We start from the raw sequence: 21,251 nt of genomic DNA on the forward strand, positions 1-21,251 counted from the left end.
ACCGTCGCCTGCTGCAGTTTTTCGCCATGTAAGTAATAATCCTTCCTACCAAAGTGGACCACCTCGCACTTGCCAACATTAAATTCCATTCGCCAGTTCCTGGCCCATTCGCCCAGCCTATCTAGATCCTTCTGCAGACTCTCCACACCCTCCGCACAATTTGCCGTTCCACCAATCTTGGTGTCATCAGCAAATTTCGACACCATACACTCGGTTCCCTCCTCCAGATCAGCTATATAAATGGTAAATAGCTGAGGCCCCAGCACCGACCCCTGGGGCACTCCACTTGTCACCATCCGCCAATCCGAATAGCACCCATTGACCCCCACTCTCTGCCTCCTATTTGAGGACCAATCCTCTATCCACGCTAACACCCTACCCCCAACTCCATGTCCCCTGACCTTCTGCAATAACCTCTTGTGAGGTACTTTGTCAAACGCCTTCTGAAAATCAAGAAAGACCACATCCACCGGCTCTCCTCTATCCACCGCCCTAGACACATCCTCATAGAACTCCAGTAAATTTGTCAGACACGACTTCCCTTTAACGAAACCGTGCTGCGTCTGCTCTATCAAGCAATTCCCCTCAAGGTGCCTCGCTATTTCCTCCTTGATGACGGATTCTAACATTTTACCTACAACAGACGTTAAACTAACCGGCCTATAATTCCCTGCCTTTTGCCTGGCACCCTTCTTAAACAACGGCGTAACATTAGCCGTCTTCCAATCTTCCGGCACTTCCCCGGAATCCAGCGACGTTTGGAAAATAATCACCAAGGCATCCACTATCACCTCCGCCATTTCTTTCAGAACCCTCGGATGCATTCCATCCAGTCCTGGCGACTTGTCCACAATCAGCCCGTCCAGTCTGTCGAGCACCGCCTCTCCAATAACAGTAATGTCATTAAGACCCTCCAGTCCTACCACCTTTCCATCTCTAACACCCGGCAAATTATTCACGTCCTCCTCCGTGAAGACAGAAACAAAAAAGTTATTCAAGACCTTAGCCATATCCCCATCCCCTACCACTAAGTCCCCCTTCTCATCCTTTAAGGGGCCAACGTTCACCCTTGCCAGCCTCTTCCTTTTTATATGTTTATAAAAACTCTTGCTATCCTTTTTTATATTAAGCGCTAGCCCAGCTTCATAGTTTCTCCTACCCTTCTTTATCAACTTCTTTGTCAATCTTTGTTGACATTTAAACCTCTCCCAATCCTCTTCTCGCCCACTGCTCTTAGCTACTCTAAACGCCTCCGCTTTTAATTTAACACTTTCCTTCACCTCCTTCGTTATCCACGGCTTATTACCTCTCCTCCTACGGTCCTTTTTGACCATCGGAATAAATTTCTGCTGAGCACCAAGAAAGATCTCCTTAAAGATCCTCCACTGCTCCTCAGCAGACCTACCTTCCAACGCGCTCCCCCAGTCCACATTCGCCAATTCTTCTCTCATCCTACCGTACTCCCCTCTGTTCAAACAAAGGACACATGTCCGGGAACCCACTTTCTCCTCCTCCATCTGCACCAGAAACTCCACCATACAATGATCACTCTCCCCAAGAGGATCCTTCACCACAAGGTTCCTAATTCTACCCGCCTCATTACATAGCACCAGATCCAAGATAGCTCGCTCCCTCGTCGGCTCCAACACACGCTGTTCAAGGAAACTATCCCGGCAGCATTCCAAGAACTCCTCCTCGAGCCCACCGCGTCCAACATGGGTCGAGCAATTAATATGCAGATTGAAATCCCCCATAACTACGGCCGTCCCATTCCTGCACGCCGCACTTATTTGTGCGTTAACAGCCCGCCCCACCTCCAGATCATTATTCGGGGGCCAATAGATGACACCCACCAGCGTCTTCCTCCCTTTGCTGTTCCTAATCTCTACCCACAACGATTCCACTTTCTGCTCCTTGGCTCCAATATCATCCCTTGCTACCACCCTGATGCTATCCTTAATCAGCAGAGCTACGCCCCCTGCTTTTTCCTCCCGCCTATCCTTCCTAAACACTTGATACCCCTGGACATTCAGCTCCCAGTCCCTGTCACCTTGCAGCCACGTCTCTGTAATGGCCACCAGATCATATCCATTTGTGCTGATCTGCGCCACCAGCTCATCCACTTTATTCTGAATGCTTCGTGCATTCAGATAAAATGCCTTCATCCCAGCCTTCACCTGGACCCTATTTGCCGGAACGCCACCAACCATACTCACGCCCCCTACTTCTTATGGCTTTAAATTAAGGGGGGGTAGTTATTGGACGGATGTCAGGGGTAGGTTCTTTACCCAGAGGGTGGTGAGGGATTGGAATGCCCTGCCTGCTGCAGTTGTAAATGCGCCTAGTTTGGGGGCGTTTAAGAGATCCGTGGATAGGTTTATGGACGAAAAGGGATTGGTTTAGGTTAGTGGGTCATTGTTTTGTAACTGGTCGGCGCAACATCGTGGGCCGAAGGGCCTGTTCTGCGCTGTAATGTTCTATGTTCTATTATTGGGACATCCTCGGCCTCTACCCTTATCTGTACCCTCTCCTTAACTCTAAACCCCGTAATGTCACCTACCCTCGCACCCTCCACCCCCCCTAATTAGTTTAAAGCCCTGTCTACAGTCCTATTTACACGATTCGCCAGCACTCTGGTCCCAGCACGGTTCAGACCAACCCCATCCCACCTGAACAGGTCCCACCTACCCCAATACTGATGCCAATGCCCCATAAATTCAAACCCATTCCTCCCACACCAATCCCTGAGCCACCCATTCACTTCCTTAATCCTATCAACCCTATGCCCGTCTGCACTCAGTTCAGGCAGTAGCCCAGAGATAACCACCTTGTCGGTTCTACTTTTTAATTCCATTCCCAGCTTCTCATACTCCCTCCCCGGATCCTCAGTTCGCATTGTGCCTACGTCGTTGGCACCCACACGTACCACAACGACCGGATTCTCACCCTCCCACTCCAGGTTCCTCTGCAGCCCAGATGCGACATCCCAGACCCGAGCACCAGGCAGACAACACACCCTTCTGTGCACTTTGTCATTGTGACAAAGGACAGTGTCAATACCCTTCACCCCACTATCCCCAATTACTACTACGCTCCTTTTCACCTTCTCTTTGCCTATGTCCTGCTGCATCACTGTACCGTGTGCAGTTTGCTCACCGACCTCACCTCCCTCGTACTCGTCCAGACTGGAAGCAAGAACCTCAAACCTGTTATGCAGATTGAGGCGCTGAGGCCTCCGCTCCCCACCCTCCTTCCTCCGCTCCCCACCCTTCTTCCTCCGCTCCCCACCCCCCTTCCTCCTCTCAGCAGCCCCCTCTTGTTCCTGACCCTTCGAGTTAACCAGTCTATGGGGGGTGGATGTCACTTGCACCCCATTGACAATCCCTCTCCCTGACAAGCCTCAGTGTCTGTAGCTCAGAGGCCAGCTCATCTACCTTGAGCTGGAGCTCCTCCAGCAACCTGCACTTACTGCAGACATAGTCACTGGGAAGGACCCTGGGGTCCACCAGCTCCCACATCATACAGAAACAACACATCACGTGCCCCTCCATTATTCACCATAGTAGTTTTGAAAATTTCCACATGAACTCACCTGGCCCTTTTTCTCTCCAGCCCTTTTGATATTAAGCCGTAATAGCTCACTCTGCTTCCCCCTCACTCTGCTGCCCGCTCCGACGCTGCCCGCCATCTATACCAGGCCTCCTTTTAAACCTGGCGCTGATTTAAAGCTTGCTGGCCCACAACTCCCTTCTAACCACTCCCTCAGAATTCTTAAAGCGGTAAATACAAAAAGCCTACAAAAATGCTTTTAAATGATCTAAACAGTTCTACAAGGTACAAAGTGCTTTAAACTTATTTAAACAGGTTTTTAACAGGTAATTTCTTATCTCTCTCTCTGCTCCTTCACTCATCTGCTCCAGCAAACAATGGGTAGCAGTGGAAGGGTGTGTTTCTGAATGGAGGGCTATGACAAGTGATGCTCCTCAGGGATCAATGCTGGGACCTTTGCTATTTGTAATATATATATAATAAATAAATGATTTGGAGAAAATATAACTGAATTGGAAATTAGTAAGTTTGCCGATGACACAAAGGTTGGTGCATTTGCAGATAGTGATGAGGACCATCAGAAGAGACAGCAGGATATGAATCAGTTGGAGACTTGAGCAGAAAGATGGCAGCTGGAGTTTAATCCGGACAAATGTGAGGTAATGCATTTTGGAGGGTCTAACACAGATAGGAAATATATAGTAAATGGCAGAACCTTTAGGAGTATTGATAGGCAAAGGGATCTGGGTGTACAGGTACACAGGGCACAAAGTGGCAATACATGTGGAGAACAGAGTCAAGGTGGCATACGGCATGCCAGGCCAAGTGTTAGATTTGTTTGTGGGAGAACACGTCGGAGATAGTGACCACAATTCGGTGTCCTTCATTATTGCAATGGAGAGGGATAGGGTCACACGGCAGGGCAAGGTTTATAATTGAGGCAGGGGTAATTATGATGCGATTAGGCAAGAATTAGGGAGCATAAGACTGGAACAGAAACTGTCAGGTATGGGCACAAACAAAAAGTGGAGCTTTTTCAAGGCACAAATACTGCATGTCCTTGATAGATATGTCCCTGGCAGGCAGGGTGGAAATGGCCAAGTGAGGGAAGCATGGTTCACAAAGGAAGTTGAATGTCTTAAGAGGAAAAAGGAAGCGTATGTAAGGATGAGAAAACAAGGCTCAGTTGAGTCACTTGAGGGTTACAAGGTAGCTAGGAATGAGTTAAAGAAAGGGCTTAGGAGAGCTAGGAGGGGGCATGAGGAGTCCTTGGCAAGTCGAATAACAGAAAACACCAAGGCTTTTTACTCTTATGTGACAAATAAAAGAATGACCAGGGTGAGGTTAGGGCCAGTCAAGGATAGTAGTAGGAATTTGTGCATGGAGTCAGGAGAAGTAGGTGAGGTGTTAAATGAATACTTTTCTTCAGTGTTCACTAAGAGGGGCCATGTTTTTGAGAGTGAGTACATGATACAGGCTGATAGGATGGAGGAGGTAGATGTTCTGAGGGAAGATAGATGTATTAGCAATTTTGAAAACCCTGAGGGTCGATAAATCCCCTGGGCCAGATGGGATACATCCCAGAATACTTTGGGAGACAAGGAATGACACTGCAGAGCCTTTAGCTTTGATCTTTAGGTCCTCATGTCCACGGGGATTGTGCCAGAGGACTGGAGAGTGGCAAATGTTGTTCCCCTCTTCAAGAAAGGAAATAGGAATGACCCTGGTAATTATAGGCCAGTCAGTCTTACTTTGGTGGTCAGTAAGTTAATGGAAAGGGTCCTGAGGGATAGAATTTATGACCATTTGGAAAAATGCAGCTTAATCCGGGATGGTCAGCATGGATTCATGAAGGGCAAGTCTTGCCTCACAAATTTTGATTGAATTCTTTGAGGGGGTAACTAAGTGTGTAGACAAAGGTAGAGCAGTTGATATCGTATACATGGATTTTAGTAAGGCGTTTGATAAGGTTCCCCATGGTAGGCTCATGAAGAAGATAAGGAGGTATGGGATAGAGGGAAATTTGGCCGATTAAATAAGTAACTGGCTGTCTCATAGAATACCAGGTTTTAGTCCAACTTATCAAATTTAGTCCAATTCATCAAATAAATCGGTTGGACTAAAACCTGGTGTTGTCAGATTTTTTACTGTGTTTACACCAGTCCAACGCCGGCATACCCACATCATGTCTCATAGAAGACAGAGGGTGGTGGTGGAAGGAAAATTTTCAGACCGAAGGCCAGTTACCAGTGGTGTACCACAGGGATTAGTGCTGGGTCCTCTGTTATTTGTGATTTTTATCAACAACTTGGAAGAGGGGGCTGAAGGGTGGGTTAGTAAATTTGCTGACGACACCAAGATTGGTGGAGTAGTAGATGAAGTGGAGAGCTCTTGCAGGCTGCAAAGAGATATTGATGGGATGCAGAGCTGGGCTGCAAAGTGGCAGATGGACACAGAACATAGAACACTACAGCACAAACAGGCCCTTCGGCCCACAAGTTGCACCGATCATATCCATACGTACCAGGCCTATCTATAACTCTCAATCCCATTAAATCCCATGTACTCGTCCAGAAGTCCCTTAAAAGACCCCAGTGAGTTTGCCTCTACCACCACCGACAGCAGCCGATTCCACTCACCCACCACCCTCTGAATGAAAAACTTATCCCGACATCCCCTCTGTACCTGCTTCCCAGCACCTTAAACCTGTGTCCTCTCGCAGCGACCATTTCAGCCCTGGGAAATAACCTCCGAGAATCCACCCTATCTATTCCTCTCAACATCTTATAAACCTCTATCAGGTCGCCTCTCATCCTTTGTCTCTCCAGGGAGAAAAGACCTAGCTCCCTCAACCTATGCTATTGGAGTTTAACCCTGATAAGTGAGAGGTGATTCATTTTGGTAGGACAAACTTGAATGTGGATTACAGGCTCAACGGCAGGGTTCTGAGGAGTGTGCAGGAACAGAGGTTCATATCCACAGATCTCTGAAGGTTACCACTCAAGTGGATAGAGCCGTGAAGGCGGCTTATAATGTGTTAGTGTTTATTAACAGGGGGTTTGAGTTTAAGAGCCATGAGGTTGTGCTGCAACTATACCGCACACTGGTGAGACCATATTTGGAATATTGTGTTCAGTTCTGGTCACCTCACTATAAGAAAGGTGTGGAAGCTTTGGAGAGAGTGCAGAGGAGATTTACCAGGATGCTGCCTGGTTTGGAGGGTAGGTCTTACGAGGAAAGGTTGAGGGGGCTGAGGCTTTTCTCTTTAGAGTGGAGAAGGATAAGAGGCGACTTAATAGAGGTTTATAAGATGATGAGGGGGAATAGATAGAGTGGACGTGCAGTGACTATTTCCTTGGGTGGATGTAGCTGTTACTAGGTTCACGGTGGGAGATATAGGAGGAATGTCCGAGGTAGATTCTTCACTCAGAGTGGTTGGGGTGTGGAATGCACTGCCTGCTGTGATAGTGGAGTCGGACACTTTAGGAACTTTCAAGCAGTTAATGGATAGGCACATGGAGCACACCAGAATGATAGGGAGTGGGATAGCTTGATCTTGGGTTTAGACATAGCTCGGCACAACATTGAGGGCTGAAGAGCCAGTACTGTGCTGTACTGTTCTATGTTTCTATGTTCTATGCTTGCCTTCACCTGTCGCGGTATTGAGTTTAAAAACTGGCAAGTCAAGTTGCAGCTAGAACCTTAGTGGAATATAGTTTTGTAGAACCTTAGTGGAACCTTAGCATTTGGAATATAGTGTTCAGTTCTGGTCACCACACTACCAGAAGGATGTCGAGGCTTTGGACTGGGTACAGAGAAGATTTACCAGGATGTTGCCTGGTATGGAGGGCATTAGCGATGAGGACAGGTTGGAGAAGCTTGATTTGTTCTCACTGAAGTGACGGAAGTTGAGGGAAGACCTGACAGAAGTCCATGAGATTATGAGAGGCATGGACAGAGTGGATAGTCAGAAGCTTCTGGGAGAAAAAGAGCTCCCCAGAAGATTAGGGGGTTTTAGTTAAGTCAGGCAGCATGGTCAGTGCAGGTTTGGAGGGCCGAAGGGCCTGTTCCTGTGCTGTAATTTTCTTTGTTCTGAAAGACAACATCTTTGTACTGCGAAAATGCTATTCTGTCAAATTTACACATCAGCTGAGAGCATGTACTCAAGTCTCAGGAAAGGACATTTATTCTGCAACCTTCTAACTCGAGAGGAGAGAATGCTGCAGATTGACTAGAGAAAAATTAGTTCTTCTCTCGCTTGAATCCAGAACAAAGGAGCCTAATCTTAAAATTAGAGCTTGTTCCAGAGGTTGAGCCAGTTAGAAGTGAAATCGCTCAGGAAACACTTTTCAGGAAGGATACTGCAAATCAAGGACTTGGTCCCCCAGAATTAACTGAGATCTTCAAGGGTGGGATTGACAGATTTTTGATAAGTATGGGTAAAGAGAGCTAAATCAGAAATAAATCAACTTGTGTTTAGATCAATCACTTTCTAAATGAAAGACAGTGCGAGCTTAAGAGGCTGAATGGCCTGTTCCAATGTACAACTTCAAAGGCATTTGCTTAAACACACAAAGGTTAAGTCCAGTAACAAGTGAAAGGGACATTTTTTTAAAAAATCACAAATTCGACATCAAAGAAAGGTGGCTTCACTCAGATAGAAATTTGCTACAACATTTTACATTACTACTGTCAAGCGAACTCAGAGGATTTGGTGCAATTTGTAATGTGATAATTTGTAGTCTCCAGGCATTAGTCTTCTCGTCTTTTCTTGGTGACTCACATTATTCATTATTGCTTGATAAACTGATGTAAGCTTCAGCACGCGATCTAAGGTTTTTTTAATAATTGAAAAGATGTTCTGGGAACAGCTGGATTCCAAAGGAAAGGCCTCCAAGACCATCCGTGCCAAATTAAATAATTCTAAAATTAATCTGGCAATTTATTACAAAATACAAATATAAATCACTACACAAGGTTTTTAGAAGAGAAAAATAGAGAGATTTATCATGTTTTGCAAGACAAAGCTGAGTAAAAGCAGACTGCAACTGTCCCAGTTTTCACTCCAGCTACAGCTCAGGCAGAAATTCATTTGTTGAAAGCTCAAACATTTTAAAGTAGAGCTTACTGTTCTGGACTTTCCAAACTTCTCCAAAATATTAATACAAACGAGAACTAATTCTTTAACTTTTCAGAGAAGACAAGAATTTATAAAGAAATGATGAATGAGCAACACAGCTCCAGAGATCAGAAGATAACATCATTCAGGGACTGCCTCAACCCCCACACAGCAAAGTTACATCAAAAGATCATCTTATCTTCAACAGCACATGCAATATCATTTGTTGCTCAATTTATCATCAACAACTTACAAGTATTTAGCACCTATAACATTGAAAAAGGCAGTGAGGTGTAATTGGACAAAAATATGTTGATGCTGAGCCATAAAAGCTATAAGGCCTAACTCCAAGTTTAGATGAATGGTGTTATCTGCTAATTGCTGGGGCTGTGTTGCTCATTCACATTTTTAGTTTAAATTCTTGTTTTCAGGCAGGGCCTTATCAGAGGAGAAAGAGGTGTGGTCAGAGCAGTTCAGGGAAGGAGTTCCAGGGCTTAGTAGCAGTGGTCGGCTAAAGGGAGTAGATGATACACAGGAGGCCAGAGGTGAAAGTTCAAATCCACATAAAATAATTAGCATTACCACATCATTTGCAGTTGCTGACTGAAACTCAGTTCATTTATTTAAACACGGAATAGCAATAACAGTGGAATTAATGCAAAATCAGAAGAGACCCCATCTCGGATCACACTTCAACTTCCGACAGGTCACTTTCGATGTCAGCCCATCCCAAATCAAGTGGCCATTCACAACAGTGGCAGCAAAAAAATTTAGGTGAAAATTTATTTTAATGATGATCACGTGCAATGAGGGCAAAGCAAGCACCCCATCTCACCAGGGCAGAGGTGGAAATATGGCCCAAACTACTATATGTTACACAATGGAGTAGAAAAGCCAGGAGCGGAGAGTTAAGAGGAAAGTAGAGAAAATCGGTGAACTGAGGTCCATGGTATTTTGCACAGGGTCATATAATATAGCAGCCACAAATTAAAGGTGGAACAGGTTAGAAAAATATGGATCAGGAAGCAAAATCAGTGAACAATTTTAAAAAAAAGCTAGCAACAAGGCATTCAGGAAACCTACTGATTCGGAAGAGGAAGTTAAAACATTGCCAGGGAATATTACTAAGCAGGGTCTTTTAAAAGTATCATCTTAACTTCCCCTGTCGCAGTAAAAAGAGTTCTAGGTTTGTATTGGTCAGCAAGTGCAGCACTATTTCCATCCTGCATTGGCTTTCTCAGCCAATCAGCAAATCAGCAGCTGAGACTGCCAGTACCTTTCTGACCAGTAGCATTTCACAAGGCATGCCAGTGCTTTAAAATACTTTTGAAAAATGTATTCATTCAAGGTTTCAATACCTATCCCTAATTGCCCTCAAGAAGGTGGTGGTGAACTGCCTTTTTGAATTGCTCCAGTCCACATGGTATAGGTACACCCACAGTGCTGCTAGGGACAGTGTTTCAGGATTTTCACCCAGCAGCCGCTGAGGGACTGGTGATACAGTTTCAAATCAAGATAGTCACTGGCTTGAATGGGAATTTCCAGATGGTGGCCTTGTCCTTCTGACGTTCATGGGTTTGGAAATTTGTCTAACTTGATGAGTTACTGCAGCGCACTGCTGCCACTGTTCATCAGTGGTGGAGGGAGGGCATGTTTGTAGAAGGGTTGCCAATCCAGTAGCTGCTTTGTCCTGATGCCATCAAGATTCTTGAATGTTGTTGGAGTTGCACTCATCCAGACAAGAGGAAAGTATTCCATCACAGTCCTGACGTGTACCTTGTAGATGGTGGACAGGCTTTGTGGGATCAGGTGGTGAGTTACTTCCCACAGGATTCCAAGCCTCTGACCTGCTCTTGTAGTCCAGTTCAGTTTCTGGTCAACGGTAACCCCTGCAAGATGTTGATAGTGGGGGATTTAGTGATGGAAATGCCATTGAATGTCATGGGGCAATAATTTGATTCGCTCTCGTTGCAACTTGTAATCGCCTGGCATTTACGTAGGGGGAATGTTATTGCATTCTGTTTAAACCTCCCCTCATTAGCTACGATTTGACACCAATTTCAAAACTACCTTCCTGCTTCTCACATCTTTTATTCTCCAGCATTCCACTTGTACCAGGTCAGGTTCCTGGATTACTAAGGGTTGATATGGAGATGCCAGCATTAGACTGGGGTAAGCACAGTAAGATTAGTGGTAGTGCAGAAATTGAGCCCTCGGCTGAGAAAGTGATGGTGCAGAAACTGAGCCCTCAGCTGAGAGGGCTACCTCTCAGCCGAGGACTACTAAGAGTTACCACTCAAATCCTTGCATGCTTCTTTGGAAGTCACTCAATGTCATAGTGTGATGATTAGATTTTCTCTTGTTGAAGATGATCATTTCTTGACACTTGTGTGGCACAAATGTTGTTATTTGCCCATTATCAGTCAAGCCTGGATATTTTCCAGGTCTTATTTGGACATGGATTGCTTCAGTATCTGAGGAGTTGCAAATGGTGAACATTGTGCAATAAACGAACATCTCCACTTCTGATCTTATGATGGAAGGAAGGTCATTAAAGAAAAAGGTGATGATGTTTGGGCCTCAGACATACTCTGCTAGGCATATTGATAAAAAAAAACACTAAGTGCCAATCTTCCAGAGATACCATCTCATTTATAGTGTTGATGTTTTCTGAGGGACTGTAAATAGATGGAAATTGAAGTGCCTGAAAGCAATCGACCATATTACCAAAATCATGCGATTAGTTTTTGAAAAAAGTTTAGTATGTATACTCACTCAGACATTTCGCAGCAATGAAACTTGCTCACCAATTCTTTTCAACAAATTGACTGATACCTCATTTATTTCAATACAAAACAGCAACATCAGACTTTAAATACAACTAATATATTTCACTCATTACTGAAAAGTCATCAGTGAATTTAGTGTCAAACTGGGCAGTTAACGTTAGAGACACAATAACAAAATCACCAAAACACATTAACTGTTCATTTATTTTTTCAGTTTGTAGTAGGTTCTTGATGTGTACAAATTAGTTGCTACATTTGCTTATATAATACTGACTGCAACTCAATAGCAATTAATTAGTTTTGAGGCATATCTGAGGATGTGCAAGACATATTTAAATACATCAAGCTCTCATTTTAAAAATGAAAATATGATCCTAACCCCTAGATTCTCGTGGTCTTTAAATGATCAGTGCAGGAGGAGACCAGTTAGGCCCATCAAGGCTGTACTGACTCTTTGACACAGCATCTTACCCAGGCCCAATCCATGCTCTATTCCTGTAAACCCACATATTTATCCTTCTAATCCTCCGAACCTACACATCTTGGGACACGAAGGGACAACTGAGCAAGACCAATCCACCTAACCCGCACACATGTTTGGATTATGAGAGGAAACCTGACCACCCGGGAATGAGGGGGTTGACCTATGAGGAGAGACTAAATAGCCTGGGTCTGTACTCGAATTAAGGGTTATGGGGAGAAAGCGGGAAAAAGTGGAACTGATCCACTTCAGATCAGCCATGATCTTATTGAATAGCGGGGCAGGCTCGAAGGACTAGATGGCCTACTCCTGCTCCTATTTCTTATGTTCACCCAGAGGAAACCCACACAGACACGGGGAGAACATACAAGCTCCAGATGACTGCTTTTTTTTCCATCATATATTGTTGATCCCTTATATAACATTACAACTTTACGAGGTCTCATCTGTTGTTTGCCTGCTTCTGTGTAGTTTCTGTGCTCAGTGAGAAAGACAACTATTCTAACACCTCACACCCATGATGCTCTCAACAAAAATTATTAATTCAATCATAACAATGGATTTAAATTGAAATGCAAGATGCTGACTCAATCTGCTTAGTTGACTAAAGGGAGAGGGAAATAAGTTACTAATTAAGAATATTGTCAGCTCTCCTAATATTGGAGCTAAGGTGTTATGATTATTACAGCACTGCTATAAGAAATGTTAAAACTGCTGAGGCGACGTAGGCTTTTTGCCAAAATGAATGCAATGTCACAGAACCTTCCATTTTTCAGTTTGTGCGCTCCTTCGCTTACAAGTTCCACAGAGGATGTATTTTACTCAAAGGCTTACAATTCAAAGCACATATATTCACATTTTCACACTTCCAATACAGTGCAGGCTTAGTGGGCTGAAGGGTCTGTTCTTGTGTTGTACCATTCTTTGCTCAATGCTTCTCCATTTCATCTAATCCAATATAAGAACATAAGAAATAGGAGCAGGAGTAGGCCAACTAGCCCTTCGAGCCTGCCCCACCATTCAATAAGATCATGGCTGATCTGTCGTGGCTCAGTTCCACATTCCCGCCCTCTCCCCATAACCCTTAATCCCCTCTCTCATCAAAAACCCATCAACCCGCGTCTTAAAAATATTTAGCGAGGCAGCCTCCACCACTTCAACGGGCAGAGAATTCCAGAGATTCACCACCCTTTGAGTGAAGAAGTTCCTCCTCAACTCTGTTCTAAACCACCCCCCCTTTATCTTGAGGCTATGCCCCCTAGTCCTACTATCCTTTCTGAGCGGGAAGAGTCTCTCCACCTCTATCCTATCCATCCCATTCATCATCTTATACGTCTCAATGAGATCTCCCCTCATTCTTCTAAACTCTAACAAGTACAAGCCTAATCTATTAAGCCTGTCCTCATAGCTCAACCCCCTCAACTCCGGCATCAGCCTAGTAAACCTCCTCTGCACTCCCTCCAAGGCTAAAATATCCTTGCGTAAGTACGGCGCCCAAAACTGCACACAGTACTCCAGCTGCGGCCTCACCAATGCCCTATACAGCCGCAGCAAGACCTCCCTACTTTTATATTCAATCCCCCTCGCGATGAAGGCCAGCATCCCATTCGCCTTCCTGACCACCTGCTAGCTGGGTTTTTGCGACTCATGCACAAGGACCCCGAGGTCCCTCTGCACCGTCGCCTGCTGCAGTTTTTCTCCACGTAAGTAATAATCCTTCCTACCATTATTCCTACCAAAGTGGACCACCTCGCACTTGCCAACATTAAATTCCATTTGCCAGTTCCTGGCCCATTCGCCCAGCCTATCTAGATCCTTCTGTAGACTCTCCCCACCCTCCGCACAATTTGCCTTTCCACCAATTTTGGTGTCATCAGCAAATTTCGACACCCTACACTCGGTTCCCTCCTCCAGATCATCTATATAAATGGTAAATAGCTGAGACCCAAGCACCGACCCCTGGGGCACTCCACTAGTCACCATCCGCCAATCCGAATAGCACCCATTGACCCCCACTCTCTGCCTCCTATTTGACAACCAGTCCTCTATCCACGCTAACACCCTACCCCCAACTCCATGCCCCCTGACCTTCTGTAATAACCTCTTGTGAGGTACCTTGTCAAACGCCTTCTGAAAATCAAGAAAGACCACATCCACCGGCTCTCCTCTATCCACCGCCCTAGACACATCCTCATAGAACTCCAGTAAATTTGTCAGACACGACTTCCCTTTAACGAAACCGTGCTGCGTCTGCTCTATCAAGTAGTTCCCCTCAAGATGCCTCGCTATTTCCTCCTTGATGACGGATTCTAACATTTTACCTACAACAGACGTTAAACTAACAGGCCTATAATTCCCCGCCTTTTGCCTGGCACCCTTCTTAAACAACGGCGTAACATTAGCCGTTTTCCAATCTTCCGGCACTTCCCCGGAATCCAGCGACGTCTGGAAAATAACCACCAAGGCATCCACTATCACCTCCGCCATTTCTTTCAGGACCCTCGGATGCATTCCATCCGGTCCTGGGGACTTGTCCACAATCAGCCCCTCCAGTCTGTCGAGCACCACCTCTCTAGTAACAGTAATGTCATCAAGACCCTCCAGTCTTACCACCTTTCCATCTCTAACATCCGGCAAATTATTCACGTCCTCCTCCGTGAAGACCGAAACAAAAAAGTTATTCAAGACCTCCGCCATATCCCCATCCCCTCCCACTAAGTAATATGTAACTTCCCTTTCCAATTCACTCAGTAATTCTCACATCCATCCAATCTCAATGACACCATCTCTTTCCTTTCACCCTCTAACTTTCCTCCATCCATCCTGTTTCATTTCTAACATCACTTTGCCATTCATCGTCCAAATCATTTCAATTTGTCCCAATCTATATAAGAACATCTCTTTTCCCTCACTATACAACATGCTCTATCTCTGACAAGTTGCTTCCTTATTTTTTAATCTTGTTTCTGCTGGTAGAGTTAAATGCTGATTGTGCCTGAATCAAGACTACAGTGGAGTTCACAGAAGATTTACAAATGCTCCAGCATATTTAAACATTCACACTTCAAATGGAATAGAACTTGGCAAATCATATCTTACATGGAAATGTTTTGATTTTTCTGATATCTTGCTGACTCCAGGTGTAAGCAAGCAATGAGTTAAATGCATTTCATTAAAATCTCAATGACTGGGTAACTGTTTGTGCTCGGATTGGGAATTTTGTACAATGGAATTAAAAGCAAAGTAGTTTTATTTGGGTCGAAAGGGAACTGTTACAATTTACAAAATCTAACAGCAGGATTTGTTGAGCACAATGGCAAAAATGTGCTGGAGATTCAGCTGGAAGGGTGCAAATGTATACTTACGATCACTTTTGTGCCCTTCTCAGCAGCTAATTACTGAGATGGTGGTGGTGATTTAACAACACCTTACATTTATGTTATGTCTATAATGTAGGAAAACATGCAAGATGATTTACAGGAGCATCAGAATTGAACACCAAGTCATATGAGGAGACATTAGGAGGATAAGTGATTAAACATTTGCTCACAAATATGGGTTTCAAGAACAGTCTTGAAGAAGGAGTTAAAGGCGCAGAAAGCTTTTTAGGGAGAGAATGCCAAAGTTTAGAACCCAGGAAGCTGAGGGCATGGCCGCCAATGGGTCAGCAATTAAAATAGAGGATGCGTCAGAGGCAAAAACTGAAAGAACATAAGAGATTTCAAATTCACCATGGGATATTTCATTACATTAAAGGCACTATGTAAATATAAGTTGTTCTTGTTTTGGTGGCTGTTCACCTGTGTATTGATCAGAAATGGTGCAAACCCCAAGGAAAATTCCAGAACAGGCTTAAAGCTGCCTGGAAGGGTGTTTTTCTCTACTCTCCTATCCAAAGTGATTCACTTAGTACTTACACAATCGAGTGTAGTGCTAAAATATATAAATCACAAGAATGAAACCTTCTTTTATGCTACAACTGATATGCGTATTCCTTGGAAAACAGTGAGAAAATATTCACTGTAGCTCCTGATTTTTATGACTATCCAGATGGGAAGTACTTTGGCGGAGCAGGTTCAAAGGGCTGGATTGCCTACTTCTCTCTGAATTCTACGTTCTTAGATGAACACTATTGACAAACAAGCTGAGCTTCAATATTCTCTCTTCCTCAAAGCCCTATCCACCACACTGTCTAGGTTCACACATTGCAAATAGATACTTGAAAGAGATATCATGGTCCTGAGAAACAAAAGGTCACCTATAGCATGCTGTAATTTTAAAGAAAAGAAACTGAAGACACTTGTGCCCCAAGAATGAATACTGAATGTTTAATTCTCACTTGTGCAACTGATGACAGAAGGAAGAAACTGACCAATGTAAAGGGGAGCTATATAAAGCACATTCGGGGAGTCACAGAAAGGTAGACATCCTCAAAGGAGATGTACTTTCACGTGGGATTTCCAGGCTTCAAATGTGCTAGAGCATGGACAAAGTTTTACATTTCTGGGAACAAGAAACTATTGGCATTGCCAGTATAAAATAACGTCTATTCTCTGCTAGGTCTGGTAACCAAACCATGATTTTACCCAATTGCATACAACAATCAGTACAGCTTCTCCTTCACCCACCTCTGGTGTGTTCTTCTTAAATTCTCGACTTTCATCAATGAGTCTTTTCCTGGATTGTTCACTCTCATCCTGTCGATTGGCCAATACAGTAGCAGTGGCATCAAGCTCTCTCTGTAAAAAAAAAACAGAACAAGTCAGCGAAAAGAACTGCTACTGGCACAGGAGGAAACTCTGTATGTCCAACAACTAAACATATCTTTGGAAAGCAAGCAAGTAACAAAGTGTACAGACCAGAAGGCTGATTCCTGATTCATATGAAGTTAACTAATCTGTGGACTGGCAGCAGAAACATTCGCATATATTACACTAGACAAGGGAAGGGGGAAATCAGTCTATATTGCCAGTTCTGTTCTAGTGACACTTGTGAAAGGTCACATATGAATGTTGGTGAGGGTAGGGTCAGTTTGGTGGTGATAACATCCACCTTTATTGCACAGCTTGGAATAGGATGCAACATCGGGTCATATGGTGAGATACCTATGGGTTATCTATTCCTGTGGTACCGCAGCACAGCTTGAGTCACCACCTTCAGGAACAATTGGGTAAAGTGGGAAAGTAATGAAGAAATGTGTTCAAAATACAGAACACAGCAATCACAAGGAAAGATATCACGCCCTTCAGACCATTCCGTTTTACAACTGAACATGTTGCAAAAATGCATCAGAAAATACTTCATTTGGATAAGTAGTACAGTCATCCCCTGTAATGAATGGCTTGCTGATGAATAACACTGTATGCAGCTAAACAAGATCTTCATTGATTAAATCTGCTTGGGAATAAACGGAAGCATTTGAATTTCTATAACTGGTCTGCTGTTTCTGATGTGGAGATGCCAGCATTGGACTGGGATAAACACTAAGACTCACAACACCAGGTTAAAGTCCAACAGGTTTATTTGGTAGCAAAAGCCACTAGCTTTTGGAGACTGCCCCTTCGTCAGCTGAGTGGGAGTTCTATTCACAAACAGGGCATATAAAAACACAAACTCAATTTACAAAATAATGGCTGGAATGCGAGTCTTTACAGATAATCACGTCCTAAAGGTACAGACAATGTGAGCGGAGAGAGCGTTAAGCACAGGTTAAAGAGATGTGTGTTGTCTCCAGGCAGGACAGTTAGTGAGATTTTGCAAGCCCAGGCAAATCATGGGGATTACAGATAGTATGACATGAACCCAAGATCACCAGGCAAGAGTGTTCTCTTCTTGTAGGGGAACACTTCAGCGGTCACAGACATTCAGCCTCTGACCTTTGGATAAGCGTTCTCCAAGGCGGCCTTCACGACGCATGACAGCGCAGAGTCGCTAAGCAGAGAATGATAGCCAAGTTCCGCATACAAGGACTGCCTCAACCAGGACCTTGGGTTCATGTCACACTATCTGTAATCCCCACAACTTGCCTGGGCTTGCAAAATCTCACTAACTGTCCCGTCTGGAGACAATACACATCTCGTTAACCTGTGCTTAAAAAAAAAACCCAAGTAGTGAAAAGACGAAATATTCCTTCCAATCTTCTATTTGCAATTTGCACCACAAAGCAGCACACTCTACACATCCTGTCCATCAAGCCACAGTTTCAAGTTCAACAGACTGAGCAAACATAAACATGCAAAATGCATTTCAGGAGGAAGTAATACACAGAAACATGTTTCATGGGCAAAGAAAAAATTGGGGGAGAGGAGGAGAAGAAGCCTGAGTCATATCTTCCAATACGTTCTTCCACATGCGAAAATATTCCCCCTCACTGCTGTTTCCTGATTGATTTTAACATACACAATGAGAGAGATTTCTAGTAACATTGTTGGTTATGCCAAGGTGCAGAAATTAGCAACTCTCCGATCTTGGGCACATTTGTGGCACTTCCTAAGTTTTGTATGGTGCGATCTTTGGCAAAAATTGCTTTCTTTGACTTCTTCTTCATGAAAAAGTGTTGTTGCTCAGCACAAATCAAAAGTGGAACCTGTAATATTAAGTAACATCTGAACTGATCACTCTTCCTCCAGGAGGCTGCCCACAGTGCAGGTTGATTTCCCAACAACAGAAATAAACAGAGAACAGTAGGAGGTGAGAAAAAGAAAGACAAAGGGGAGATATAAACAATGGGTGATATGGAAAAGAAAAAGTAGCGAGAAAAAGTAAAGAGAAACAAAATGGCTGATGAGAAGGAAGAAAGGACATAGGGAAGGGAAAAAAAAATCAGAAGCACAAAGACAAAGGGTAACATCCAGCTTTAAATGCACAGCTTGGAATAGGATCCAACATCAAAGAACAAAGAAAAATTACAGGTCAGGAACAGGCCCTTCAGCCCTCCAAGCCTGCACTGACCATGCTGCCCGACTGAACTAAAACACCCGAACTTCTATTGCCATCCTATTTGTATTCGTCAAGAGGCCCCTTAAAAGTCTCTACCGTACGGTACAGGAAAATCAGAAAAAGACTAATCCAAATGTGAAGGTTTGAGGGGAAAATCACAGAGCATGAGATTTAAAGTCAATAAAAAGGTCGTTATGGGAAGAAGACTGCAATGTATTAAACAGAGTATGGATCCAGTAAACGTTACCTCAACATACCAGAATCAGAGACTGTAAATTATAGTTGACAAATGCATTTAATGCAGCTACCAAACAAAAAGTATTTGCTCATACTACTGAGAATTTAAAACTCTTTTTTCCCAGGTAAGGGAATGAAGGTGGAAAGACAAATGAATGTATTGTATAGTGCATTGTAAGTTAATGAACCATTCGGGTAGGATCTGACTGAAGAACTTATCCTCAGCCCCAACTCTTTGTTTTGAGAGTTTACTTCATAGAAACCTGCTGCTGTTGTCCAAGTGCGGGTGGGCTGTGGGTCACTGGCTAAAATGCATCATGAGGATTGTGAGGAACAGATTCTAGATCAAAGTTGGGGAAGGATGGTTGCTGCCCCCTTTGTGGGAGCTGAGACAGCAAAAGGCAAGCGTTCTGATGCAGCACTGCTACTGAAGCACCTGAGAAAAATGCCATTCCACCTGCAACCCTGCTCCCGCTCTTTTTGGTGACTGCACTTTGTTCAGCGCCACAGAACCAACATTTCAGCGCCATCTTGACAGTGTAAATGGTCACATTCCATTGGAAATGACTCTTTTTTGTCCCCACTTTTGCTGAAGACTAATTGCTTTAATAGAACATTACAGCGTAGTACAGGCCCTTCAGCCCTCAATGCTATATCGACCAGTGGGACCAATCTAATGGCCCTCTAACCTAAACTATTCCAATGTCATCCATATGCCTATCCACTGACCATCTGAACGCCCTTAAAGTTGGCGAGTCCACAACTGCTACAGGCAGGGCATTCCACGCCCTTACTACCCTCTGAGTAAAGAACCTACCTCTGTCCTATTAACTACCTCCCCTTAATTTAAAGTTATGTCTCCTCATGTTAGCCATCACCATCCAAAAAACGAAAAAAGAAAGGAAAGGTCATATGGTGAGATAGCTGTGGGTATCTATTCCTGTGGTACCACAGCACAGCTTAAGTCACCACCTTCAGGAACAATGGGGTAAAGTGGGAAAGTAATGAAGAAATGTGTTCAAAATACAGAATACAACAATTACAAGGTATCACGCCCTTCAGAGGAGCTCTTGGTGAAAGTGTGCTTCATATGATGGGATGAGAACAGAGGAAGCTGGAAAAACATAGTAGATCTGCCAGCATCCATCAAGAGAGAAACACAGATAATGTTTCTAGTCATGGACCCTTTGTCAGAACAGTTTAACACAAATTAGTCAACCTGCTTTGAAAATTACCACAAAGATAGCTTGTAAGTTACAAACTCAAATACTTGGTAAAAGTTCCCCAAGACATTACGGCCCCAGTAGTCTCTTGCTACTATAACATTGATTGAAATTAAGGTCAGGCAGAACTCAAGCTTCTGAAGCATGAGTACACTTTGGGACGATGCATCTTAATCCTATCACAAGGGAGGTCCAGAGTGCTTTTATACGAGCTCCAAATTTCTTCGGGAGGAAAATCAATCCCCTCTACTGAGGGGAAAAATTCTTTAGAAAACATTTTAATGGTTTAAATACCTTTTAATTTCTCGGTGAAATATTTGAATTTTTTAGGATCCTAGGGTTCATGAAAAGGCCCTATGAAGTGCCCATTTCAACGCTTACAGCAAAACTATATCACAAATCAGCCCTGCAACTAATCACATTGCATTTTCTCACCTAAACCTCATTCAGTCAATCATCCTGGGGTTAAGGATTTGGTTCCCATTTTAACTAACTGAATGGGATTGTTGTTTGTCAAGCCTGACTAAAATGATCACAAGCCTCACATTTTATTGGGACATATACCCAGAATTCTAAAGGCTACTGCTTCTGACACAAAAAGAGAAAATATTCCTTACATGCACAGGTTCCAGCACCCTCGATTTCTCCAGAAACCACCTGAAAATCTTGAATGGAGAAAGGGTTCATCCATAACTTTCACAAGACCTCTGTTTTGAACTGAATGCAACAACTTGGCCATCTGTCAGGACTGTGGTCAGTTACATTGAATCACAGACTATCGTTTCAATTTGTAATTCAATTTCAGACTGACAGAGTTCAATTTCACAATTTGCCATGCTGGGATTTGAACTCACAACCTTTGGGTTTTAACTTGATACACTGGCATCTGATTATCCTGTTCTTTACTCCTGCAA

At 43.8% G+C, this 21,251-nt stretch overlaps 1 protein-coding gene across 5 annotated transcripts in view; it reads right to left on the reverse strand.

Moving 5' to 3' along the window:
• Window positions 1-21,251, reverse strand: part of cux1a (cut-like homeobox 1a) — a 507,476-nt gene that overhangs the window by 377,414 nt on the left and 108,811 nt on the right. For all 5 annotated transcript variants that reach the window (XM_080211032.1, XM_080211029.1, XM_080211030.1 and 2 more), the window contains exon 2: window positions 16,567-16,677. In XM_080211032.1, coding sequence (XP_080067158.1) covers window positions 16,567-16,677 — 111 coding nt within the window. The remainder of the gene's footprint in view (window positions 1-16,566; window positions 16,678-21,251) is intronic.

The sequence above is a fragment of the Carcharhinus amblyrhynchos genome, chromosome 23, assembly GCF_965287045.1.
Source record: "Carcharhinus amblyrhynchos chromosome 23, sCarAmb.v2.hapA, whole genome shotgun sequence".
NCBI lineage: Eukaryota > Metazoa > Chordata > Chondrichthyes > Carcharhiniformes > Carcharhinidae > Carcharhinus > Carcharhinus amblyrhynchos.